Raw genomic sequence first — 12,349 nt, 5'->3', positions numbered from 1 at the left:
ATCGAGTACTGCATCGGGTTCTCTGCTCAACAGGGAGCCTGCTTCCCTCCTCTCTCTCTGCATGCCTCTCTGCCTACTTGTGATCTCTTTCTCTCTCTGTCAAATAAATAAATAAAATATAAACAAACAAACAAACAGGTCAGATTTGCTTTTAATCAAGGCCATGCTTGTGGCTATGTTAGAGATACATTTAAAGGTGACCAGTCAACCAGAGAGGATCCTAACAGGCTAACACAAAAGCACAAGAGAGAGCTGTCTGGGTCTGAGTCAGGATCGTACTATAGATATACAGAGAAGAGGGTGACCTACAAAATACTGAGCAGTTAGGTTCCTGAGAACTTAGTGGAAGATTAGATGTGGCAGATGAGAAAAGCAGGAATCCCCAGATTTACATTTGGGCAGTGGAGTGGATAGTGGTACTGGGACAGAGAATAGAAGAAGGGGTCGAGATTGTGCTGGTGGCTATGGGGATGATGATGATTCCTGTTTAGGCAAACTATTTATGGTATTAGCAGTGAGCTCTTTGAGTAAGGTTGTCTGCATGGCAGTTATATGAGCTAGAAGCATTGGAGGAACTGTTTGGGCTGGAGCTACTGATTACTGAGTAAGCCAGTAGATGTTAAAAGTAAAGAACAGATGAAGCTATTTAGGGAGATGGTAGAGAGAGATAAATACCAGGGATAAAAGCTGGATCCCTGAGGTGCACCAATATATAAGGAACAAGTGGAAGCAAGGAGCCCACCAAAGTGTTAAGAGAAGGAATAATCAGAGAATTAAGAGAGAAATTAGGAGAGAATATTATGATAGATACCAAGGGAGTAGACGTTTCCAAAAGAAAAAATTGTCAACAGTCTCAAAAGCATAAGACATATCCAGTTAGACAAGGATAGAAAACTATACCCTGGGTTTTATGGTATGATAATTATGATGTTGGCCAGGGCACTTTTACCTGAACAGTAGATAGAGAAGCTAGAAGGCAGGAAGGGAGCAATGACTTTGGGAAAGAAGGGGAGGGGAAGAAGTGGAATCTGTGACTACAGGTGACTGTCGGTTTAGAGAGAAACTAGAGAATATCTGTAATTAAAACACAGCAGAGAAAGAGAGACTTAAATTGTATGAGAGAGATTTTAATTCTTGGAGTAGGTTGCTGGAGAGAATGGGAGTGCCCAGATAGGGTGTTGGACTTTGGATGGTTGGATGGGCACCACAACCTCCGAAACTGAAGGAAGGTGGTAAGGCCGTAAGGTGGAAAACATGACTGCCCCAAATTTCTTGACAAAGTGGGAAATATTGACTATGGAGAGTGAGTGGCAATAGGTGGCTTGAGAAGAATGATGAAGATCTGAAATAATGGCTGAAGGGAAGAGGAAAGACAATTTACAAATGCCAATAAAGCAGCATTAGTTTGCTTACCTTTCCTCAGTAATTTTTATAGACCATGTTCTCCATACCCTTCATAAAATCTTATCTATCCATTTCTAATCCCTCTCATGTGATTATTTTACCAACTGAGAGAGGCAGCTTGAAAAGCTCACCCTTATGTGGAGAGGAGGCTCTTCCTCTCTTCTTGTTTCCAAAATGGATATGGATTTCCAATGGTGGATTTCTAGAGATAATACCTTCAACATGGATGGCTTTGATGATGGGGATTTTAGAAACCTAGGGTGGTCACTGTGGTAGCACTTGATGGGGCGCTGTTCATATCAAACAATGTAGGTACTGACACCTCTTCTTCTTACAAGGCAGACTAGAGAGAAACAGATATGGGAAGAAAAGTCTTCAAAATATGCACTACTACTTGGAAAATTATTAAAAACTTAAGGGAGAGTTTTTTAAATTTTTATAGTTCTCAAGCTCATCATAGAAGTTTCCTATGCAGAGTAGGATGAGGGAAAATATTGATTATTAAATTCTACAACCTTTTATACCATTCTTATCAAGGGCCTGCCCATTAGAATGGGGCCTCCACAATTAGTTTCTTTATCCTTAAACTTCATCCTAAGACATGGATAAATTTATTATTGAATTGACTTCTCAAAGCAAGACTTACTTCTGGGGCGCCTGGGTGGCTCAGTGGGTTAAGCCGCTGCCTTCGGCTCAGGTCATGATCTCAGGGTCCTGGGATCAAGTCCCGCATCGGGCTCTCTGCTCAGCAGGGAGCCTGCTTCCTCCTCTCTCTCTCTACCTGCCTCTCTGCCTACTTGTAATCTCTCTCTCTGTCAAATAAATAAATAAAATCTTAAAAAAAAAAAATTAAAAAAAAAAAAAAAAGACTTACTTCTAAGACCCAGTTGGAGAAGTGAGGACCTACTATTTTTTTTTTACTTCTAAGTGTAGAAGTAATTTCACCCTTAGAAGTAAAATTAAAGATCTCTGGGTTGGTTATATTGATCAATATTTAGTTATATTTAAAGCACGAGTTAAAACATATATCTATCTGAATTTGACTTTGGCTTCTCTTTTCAAGTATGGAGCAGACATGGAGAGAAAGGCCAGAGGTGACATATAGTCTAACACCTACTTTGCATCCTATTTTTCTAAGCTACATAATCACACGCACAGTCTTTAATATCTCTTAGAACCATTGCTCAGTCCCTTCCAATGGCTTCTCTTCTGCCCTCTTTAAAGATTTTATTTATTTATTTGAGAGAGAGAGATCCCAAGTAGGCAGAGAGGTAGGCAGAGAGAGAGGAAGGAAAGCAGACTCCCTGCTGAGCAGAGAGCCCGATGCGGGACTCGATCCCAGGACCCTGAGATCATGATCTGAGCCGAAGGCAGCGGCTTAACCCACTGAGCCACCCAGGTGCCCTGCCCTCTTTAAATATTCATGTTCCACAGAGATCTGTTTACATATTTGTTGAGATTGTGAAACAGAGTCATTCTTCAAAGCAGGAGTTGTGTCTTATTATTCATATATTGCTTCATGCATTGCTAGCACCAGTCCTGGTACTCAAAATAGTTTTTATACAATAAATGCCAGATAGTAAATGACTGGATGAAGCTAAGCTATTGATCATACTTATTAAGATATTCATTTTTATCTTAATTTTTTCCTAGGAAATCTTTTGTTGATTATATTTGTGAGTTATTTTGGAACCAAATTACATAGACCTATACTGATTGGTGTTGGATGTGTGGTTATGGGCCTAGGGTGTTTCTTACAATCTCTACCTCATTTCCTCATGGACCGGTAAGTATACCAGTTTCTGGTGACTTTTTATGTTCAACTTTTGGCTATATGGAATGAAACTTGAAATTTCCTTTCTAGGAACAATACTTCCTAAAAGCACAGAGCACAGCAATGGGAGCTGAAAGATGCAGATTTCGTTCCACAAGTCAGTTGGGCTCTAGGCTGCCTTGCTTCACTTACATAGTCACATTTTGTCCATCTATGAAACAGAGATTTGGGACTTTATGGAGTGGAGTCTGATGAAAAGAGTCTTAGGACCTGGTAAAATGTCTTTAGACACTTCTAATACAATGAGGTTCTGTTTACTTGTATGTAGGTCACTAAAAGACCAGTCTGAAGGATGATTTTTATTTTAATTTTTACCAAAGTAATACGTGCATCAACTTGTAAAATTAAATTTGTTTTGAAAAAAGAATTGTCCCCTATCCCTTCAACATTGTTCATATTACTGCTTTCCATGAGTAGCTACTTGTAAATCTTTTAGTACTTTCTTCTGCTATTTGTCTCCATGGTTCTAAGTAAATGTTCATCCTTTTAGTTGTTAATACTTTTGTGTTCTGTAACATATATTGATTTTCCGCTATAAAATTATATTCACTATTTCCATGTGTATGACTATGTAAGTATCTTTCATTGCTGAACCATGTTGTTATTCCTTTTTTATATCATCTTTATTTTCCTTGGATTTAATAATTGTTCTCTTTTTACTTGAGTCATTTTCTTTCTTTCTTTCTTTCTAATCTCTCACTAATCATCAGCAAAGTCTCCACTGATAGGGCAAAATCTCAAAATGCTCATACATATCACGGAGTCTCATTTTTGTTTTAGAGATAGTTCTATGTCACCATCAATTCTTTGTCTGCAGTCTGAATGGGAATCTCCCCAGGCTTGGTGCATGGCTCCTTCCTTGAAATCTTCCCCCACTGTTATCCTTGGAATTTGTTTGCTTCTATTCTCCATTTAGTTAACTTATATCTTGGCTATCATATCTTCTGCTTTTCTTTTTACTCTTACTCCTTTTTGTGGAAAACATAATCTAATAGGTTTCTGGAAAAATATGTAAAGGAAGTAGAAAATTTAAGACCGTGGACATCTGAAAATATTCTATTCTACTCTCATATTTGATTGATAGCCTGGCTGATATAAAATTCTAGATTGGAAATATTTTCCTAAGGATTTTGGAGACATCATTCCAGTGTTTTATGGTTTCCAATGTTACTATTGAGACTCTTATGCCATTCTAATCCCTGTGACAAGTTTCTTTTCTCTGGGAGCTACTGGGGTTTTCTTTTAAGCTCTGGAGTCTGGATTCATCATAACTATCTTGGTATAAATCCTTTTCTTCCATTGTGCTAGGTGACTTCAATCTGGACAACTTACATGTATTATTTCTTTGATGATGTACCTCCTCCCCATTTTCTCTTTCTAGAACTTCTACTATTTGAATTCTGTACATACTGGATTAAGTTTATATATTTCTCATCTTTTTTCTCCAATTTTCTATATCCTCATCTTTTTATAACTTTTTGGGAGACATTTTTATCTTCCAAAGCTCTGAATGAATTTCTAACTTTTGCTATCACAGTTTAAATTTTCAACAACTCTTTTGATCCTTGAATGTATCTTTTTATGGGACATTTTGTTCTTCTTTCAGGAATGCAATGTCCTTTTGTAAATTTTCTTTGTCTAAATTTTATTCATCTCACTTCATTATCTCTGTTTTCTGTGAGTGTATAGTTTTTATTTGTTTCTGTCTCTATCTTTACTGTTACAGGCTTTCCCCATATATCTGGTGGTTCTTGGTTATCTAGTCACATTTAAGAAAGAGGAATAACAACAAGCAACTAACTGGAAGTTCTGTGTATGTGTATAAGGCTTAATTAATGGAGGACTTCTTTGTAGGGTGATTGTATAGGGACTGGCTATTTTTTAGGTGACTTAGAACTGCCCCTAAACAGTGAGTTTTCTTAAGTGGTGATTCTCCAATTTGTTTTCTGGGAGGTTGGAGCTTGGCTACCAGAACATGGAGGTGGGAATCTTGATTTGTAGTATGTAGATTTTTTTAACCTAATATCTGCAGTTTTTAGTATGGCTTCCCTAGCCTCAGTACCTATTTAGTCTCTAGAGACAAAGGCCATAATCAGTGTCGATGGCAGAGGATGTCTATAAAGGCTTAACTGCTCCTTATACACACTTTAAAGCAATTCTCTTTTGGGACCATGCATACTCTCACATTAGAAGTATCTTGTTTCTTGCCTGAAGCTTTCCAGGTTTGTATGGCATGTGTTTAGTTGCTCTCCTATAGCCACTTACTCGGGGTTATGTTTCTCATATCCACAATTTCAGTGATCATTCACTTATCTGCTTTTTTAATTTTCAAAATCCTATTAAACTCTCTCTTCTTGTTAAATCTTCCCTTCTCTTTATCCACATAGTATTTTGTTTTTTTCCTTTCCTATTTTAAAATCCATTACTACCAATTTGGAAATATTTGGGGGAATGAATGGACATGGAATGAGTTACTGGGTTTTAAGAAGTAATTTAAATGAAAAAGATACTCCAACTTTCAGTTATTTCTGAAGGGATCAGAGTTTTCAAGGAGAAACAAGTAATATTCAGCTATTATTTTAATTTCTTTCTACACTCTGTCAAAGGTTAGGTTTTTTTTTGGTTTTTTGTTTTTTGTTTTTTCGTCTGAAGCTCCCATGTTTCATGGGATCATGGGCTTGGAGACAGAGCCTTTGTCCACAATTCAAAGCCAAATTCTATGGGTATCTCTGGGCAGTTATTCTAAGGGGAAGGTATTTTAACCCTTTTTATTATGTTCTGTAACACAATGATTAGGACTTTTGGTGACATCCAAGCATAACACTCTTTAGCTTATTTGAAACTCAGAAAGGCAAGTTTTCTTTGGCTTTCTCTTCTCTAATAGAAATATAGAAACCAACCCAGTGCAATTACTAACAAAGAGACCTGGACATATTTTCCTCCATTGTTGCAGCATGTAATTTTCTTTCTGGGAAAAGGCATATGGATCTTGTGGTAATTTGCCTAAGATAATAGTCACAGATTATTAACACTTTTGTTCTAATGAGAAAAGAAAAAGTCATTACATTGTGCTGCCACAGTGTTTGAGATTCTCCTAAGGTTTCTCATTATGATGGGTACATGTTTTGTTTCTCTGAGGACACTAATGAACACATGAAGGGATTATTGTTTGGATTCTCAGAAATGGGAGACCTGTTTTGTTGTGTTGTTTTTTTTCCCCCACAAGCCTTTAATTATATTTTGTTAAGTCTATTCTTTATGTTAGTTTCTGTTCCTTCTCCCACAGTAATTATTTCCAGGAAATGATCACCTAAAAACCACTGAAGATTAATGTCAGATGATTTAAAAGGTAGCTCATTCACATACAGATAATTGAAAGTTAGCTGTCATGGGATTGTACCTTGACAGTGAGTGGCAAATTCTTTTTGATTATATTAATTTATGATGATTAGGTGGCAAAATGAAAAGAAATTTTTCCTGGATTTAGATGTTGTGTCTTAAGTGAAGCAGGAGTTAATCTGCACAATGCTCACATTGTCTTCATTGGCTCCTTAACATCGCCATGTTTTCCCTGTGTTCATACAGATATGAATATGAATCTACAGTTTCAGTTTCAGGCAATTTGTCCTCAAACAGTTTCTTGTGTATGGAAAATGGAACCCAGATTTTCAGACCAACAGAAGATCCATCAGGTTGTCTACTTCATTGTACTGCTTTCTGTTCAGTGAATTTGTAACTGAACACTTTCTGCTGAGGGGCTTTGAATGTTATTACGTTTGGTTAAGTGAGTAAGGTAAATGAACAAAAGAAAAAAAAATTTTTTCAGAGATTTTGGAGGAGATCATGGAGGGAAATAGAAATGGCCCGTAATTTAAATGTTATTCCTCTCATATTTGAATATACATAATAAGAATGTCCTATCTATTCTTTGAAATGGTTAGTTAAAAATAAGTCAAAGACATCCATCCAAGGACCACTTAGAGTTTATTCCACAGAGGAAAACATCTTAGAAAGAGGATTTATGCTGATGATTTGTAAATGAGTAACAGAAACAAAAAGATTTGTGTTATAACACAGGTCTTCTATAACAGAGAAAGCAGGCAAGTATACTGTGATTCTGATTTACTCTATTCTCTTTCTGCTGAACTAGGACCTTGTCTTTCTGCTCTACTTCTTCCTCTTTACCAGAGATACTAATTCATATTCTGACACAATAGTCGCGCTTCTGGCTTCCTGCAGTCCCAGACACCAACATCCAGCTTCTGCTCCTTCATATGTGAAGGGACCTATATAATCATCTGGCGATGCATAGTCTGGAACTAACCCACTGATTTACCTCAGACCAGAACTTCTCTTCCTCTGATGGGGACATTTTTATACTGGATTCATATCAGTAGGAGTTACATTCATCCCCACGGCTGGGAATTTCACTGCTGGCATGGAATCAGAGGAAACTAAACAGTTTCAAGGAGTATAAGAATAGCTGTCTCAGAAACTCTAAGCCAAAGCAACTCCCTGGGGAAACAACAAACAAACAAAAAGCCCCTGTGACATCAATGGTGGCCTATATTCTTTTCTTGAACTGACTTTTTCCAAAGGCTGATCTAGGTCCTATTTCCTATTTTTTTTTTTAAATCTGCATTGTAGTAGATAAATCAAAACCTTCCCAGTCTAGAGAATTTCCAGAAAAGTACATTAATTCTTTGATTACCTGACATGTTAAATTTTGTCCTGAGTAGGCCTAGAATGTGCCCATGATCTCTAGACACTGTGCTCACCATGGGGGGGGGGGGGGGGGCATGAATACCTAGAAATGGGCATTATGATTTTCTAGACTGGGAATAACTGAGAGATAAACCTCACAAGATATTTCTAGCCCAGCTGAGCTCAGGAGCCTCATATCTGTGGGTACCTGGGCAGATTATAAAAGACATAAATAAATTGTCATTCACTTTTCTGAAAACATGACCCTAAAGAGTGTCCTCCTGGCTTGATAGCCATATAGGCTTAGAACAGAATTGGCTGTTTTCAGACAACTTCCTATCTTCTTCCCTTTCATTCCCTTTGGCCTACTCTTTGTTACTCTACTGAGCAGCACTGCTTCAAGGATTAGGTTTGGTTTCTCTGTTAAAAATTATTTGATGGTTACAGTATACAGTAGGTTCTATAGATAAAATGTGATTACAGGGTGCGCCTGGGTGGCTCAGTGGGTTAAAGCCTCTGCCTTCAGCTCAGGTCATGGTCCCAGGGTCCTGGGATCGAGCCCCGGATCGGGCTCTCTGCTCAGCAGGGAGCCTGCTTCCTCCTCTCTCTCTCTCTCTGCCTGCCTCTCTGCCTACTTGTGATCTCTGTCTGTCAAATAAAATCTTTTTAAAAAAAATGTGATTACGGCCTGGTTAAATATTTTTAGTTTCTATAAAGTAATTAGAGCTGTAGAGAATTCAAACTTCAGGGAGATTCTTATTGAAATCTCAGAGTATCAATTCTAGAAAGAGATATTTGTGTTTGTTTTTTTCTCTTCCTTAAGTTAGTATAGAAGGGGTGTAGCTCTCACAGCAGCCAGCTGGGTTCAGTAGGTGCTGATAGACTGTCTCTCTGGAAGGAAAAAATTTCTGGCTTTTAGTGTTTGTCAATTTGTGTGTATAAATACTGCCATCAAACTACCAATGTGTTGCTATTAAATATTAAATTGAAAAGAGATGTGTATACCACTCATCTATTCCAACACAGTAGGAACTGGCTCCAACATGCCACTTACATTTGGCCATACCTAAGTACCCTGTCAGAAAATGCAAATAGGATGGTCCAATAATGCATAGCTGACATAGTAGTATACATCATTGACAAGATGCCATGTCACATAAGAATTGAAATGTTGGGGCACCTGGGTGGCTCAGTGGGTTAAAGCCTCTGCATTAGGCTCAGCTCATGGTCTCAGGGTCCTGGAATTGAGCCCCACATCGGGTTCTCTGCTCCGCGGGGAGCCTGCTTCCTCCTCTCTCTCTGCCTGCCTCTCTGCCTACTTGTGATCTCTGTCTGTCAAGTAAATAAATAAAAATCTTTAAAAAAAAAAAAAAAAGAATTGAAATATTGACCAAAAATCTAGAATTAAGTATTACTGATACTTTACTACCAAAACACTAATACAATATCTTTTTTTTTCTTTTAATACAGACTGTGTGAAAGAAGTGAAATCATTAATGTGGGTGTATGTACTAGTAGGAAATATCATACGTGGAATTGGCGAAACTCCCATCATGCCTTTGGGTATTTCCTACATAGAAGATTTTGCCAAATCTGAAAACTCTCCTTTATATATTGGTGAGTTTGAAAATCTGCCTTAACCTCTCCTCAGGAAAGGAAGTTCCTTACAGGTGGATGTCAGTTACTTGGACTCAGTGATTTCCAGAATGATGAGAAGAGTACCTTGGTACAGCTGGTCATCAATAAAAGTTTACCAAATTGAGCTAACTCCAAATAAGCCTCTTTTCTAACTCTGCTTTTTGCTATTAAAAATACCACTCATTTAGTACCCCTGGAGTTCTCTTTGACTCATCCATTTCCTTGACACCATTCTATACCAAGTCTGTTAAGTGACTTACCAATGTTTTCTTTAAAATGTCTCTTACATTCAAAATCTTTCTATTTTCATTACATGTATTTTTGTTTGGTCTTCATTACTTCATCTATAGATTATTATAACACCTTCATTGGTCATGTTATCACTAGCATATTCTTTCAATTTCTAATAAACACTCTTGCAGTATATTTTTTCTCAAATGTTTTAATCATGTCTTCCTTACCATATTAATAAAACATACTAGCTCTTTCTTTACTAAATCTAATCTCTCCAATTACTACTCAATCTGTTTGTTTTCTTCACAATCTCTCCATGCTAGTCAGGCTTTTTCAGATTCTTCACAAATATCTGGTTCATACTTTTGGTTATGTTTTGTGAAATTTCCTTTTCTAAAATCAATCATCGTCACCTCCCACAATAACCAAAATAAGATCTACCTTCTTATGTAGTCTACTAATCTCCTAAATGTTCTTAATTTATTATGAATAGCTTATTTGTATTCTTTAGTTGTTCCATCTGTTGTTATTTACAAAAGTGTAACTTTTAGTTTGGACATATTTTGCTATTAATGTAGACATATATTTTAAGAATCAGAAATGTCAAAGAGGGTGAAAGAAAATTGGAGCAGAGTTATACATAATTGAGATAGAACAAAATATTTAGAGGATCTTACCCCAAGTAATCTTTGGCTCTTTTTGATCATTCATTGATTTTTCAATAAGCTTTTTTGATGTTTTTCTTTTCTGTCCTTTCAAATCACTTATTTATTTATCTTGAAAAAATACAAATATTTATCTTGAAAGAATACAAATGCTTGCCTGCAATAAATTAACAAACCCCTTGTTATAATCTGTGTTTCTTTATTCAATAAATACTAGGGTGTATAATATATGGAAATAATAGTAATAATCTCTATATGTACTAAGATAAGACATAGTCCATATAAATTTTAGTATATAAATAACTACATAATTATAAATCAACCAAATCTGATAAATACCTGTGTGTAATTAAATCAGAGAAAAAATCAGACTTAAAAAATGAAATAAATAAAATGTGCACATGCATATAATTAAATAACTATAAATCAATAAGCTACACAATGGGAGAAAATAGTTCCATGTATGACTTTGAAGTTTAGGAAAGAACAGAAAAGTAGAAATGAATGTTGAGAGTCACTTACATAGAGAAAACAAATGAAATTAAGAGAGAAATGAGTGGGGCACCTGGGCAGCTCAGTTGGTTAAGCGACTGCCTTCAGCTCAGGTCATGATCTGGAGTCCTGGGATAGAGTCCCACATTGGGCTCCCTGCTTAGCAGGGAGTCTGCTTCTCCCTCTGACCTTCTCCCTTCTCATGCTCTCTCTCTCTCAAGTAAATAAATAAAATTTTAAAAAAGAGAGAGAGAAATGAGTTAATGAGAAATTCTACATTAAAACACCAAGGAACACTTTTAGTTATTGAGAAGAATGGGAAGAAAAAAAATCAAAGTAGGAACAAGGGAAAAAGTAAACAATAAATGCATAGTTTAGTGAAAGTATTACGAGGAAATGTCAAAAGAGGAGCTAGACTGCAGTATCAAATAACATAAAGAGTTAGGAGAATGGAGACCAGAAAAGGACACCAAATAAGTGGCAAAAAGGATACTGGTGCTACCTGCAAGTATTTTGAGAAGAACGTGGAAGGATTTGAGCAGATTCAGGAAGTGGTGAGGCTGTAAATGCAGAGCAGTGAAATGAAAGCAAGCAGGGTAGAAATGTGAGATATTGTAATCAGTGCACAGGGAAGACCAAACCAGCACACACACACACACACACACACACACACACACACAAATGTCTAATTGAGCAAGATCTCAGAGAAGATAGAAGGGGTTGAGGTCAAGAAGTCAAGTCTGTGGAGGGGGGCGGGTAGCCTATGGAACCATGGAAAAGGAGGAAGACATATTTTGAAGGAAGAAGCAGCACACTGAAGAAGGTTATGTCTGTGTTTTCCGCAATGGGGATGGCTCAGCCTTGATTCTGAATCGCAGGTAGGCCATGAGCTCACCGATGATGAAATTCCAGATGAGTAAGAAGTCGTGAGGGCAGAGGGGACTGATGAGAATAGAAGGCAAGAATGTGGAGGATAGGAAAGGAGATCATGATCAAAGAAGAGAAGTATCAGTATCAGTGAGAACTTAGCCAGAAGAAGAGGTTTCAAGTCAGAAATGTGGGAGTGAAGGTTTTCTGAGGAACATGTCATGAGAAAATTACTGTAACGTGGTGTTGGTCTGGAATTCCTCCAAAACTGTGCCTACAGAAAGCAACAAAAGAATCTCATTCTGTGTTGTGGTTTTGTCAACAGCATGATCCCAGCCAATGCTGCTACAGCAGATTTTACCTGCGATTTATCACACAAAAGAATTTGGAGGACTAGAGAATGTGGCTTTAAATATTGAGGTTCTTTTTCTCCACATTAACAGAAACAAACTTTTTACTTATACGTACACCAAGCTTAATTTTCTTATAAATTGGAAGTTTAAGGCAAACA

General features: G+C 37.1%; 1 protein-coding gene across 4 annotated transcripts in view; it reads left to right on the top strand.

Annotated features, from left to right (window-relative positions):
* SLCO1A2 (solute carrier organic anion transporter family member 1A2) overlaps window positions 1–12,349 on the top strand; it is a 117,333-nt gene that overhangs the window by 80,498 nt on the left and 24,486 nt on the right. For 3 of the 4 annotated variants that reach the window (XM_059402695.1, XM_059402694.1, XM_059402696.1), the window contains 3 exons: window positions 3,058–3,190; window positions 6,824–6,930; window positions 9,413–9,559. In XM_059402695.1, coding sequence (XP_059258678.1) covers window positions 3,058–3,190; window positions 6,824–6,930; window positions 9,413–9,559 — 387 coding nt within the window. Of the gene's footprint in view, window positions 1–3,057; window positions 3,191–6,823; window positions 6,931–9,412; window positions 9,560–12,349 lie in introns of those variants that run through there. The other variant, XM_059402697.1, reaches the window with a different exon arrangement.

This window comes from Mustela nigripes, chromosome 6 (assembly GCF_022355385.1).
Source record: "Mustela nigripes isolate SB6536 chromosome 6, MUSNIG.SB6536, whole genome shotgun sequence".
Classification (NCBI taxonomy): Eukaryota; Metazoa; Chordata; class Mammalia; order Carnivora; family Mustelidae; genus Mustela; species Mustela nigripes.
Note: the sequence above shows the minus strand (reverse complement) of the source record. Positions and strands in the feature narration are given on the sequence as shown.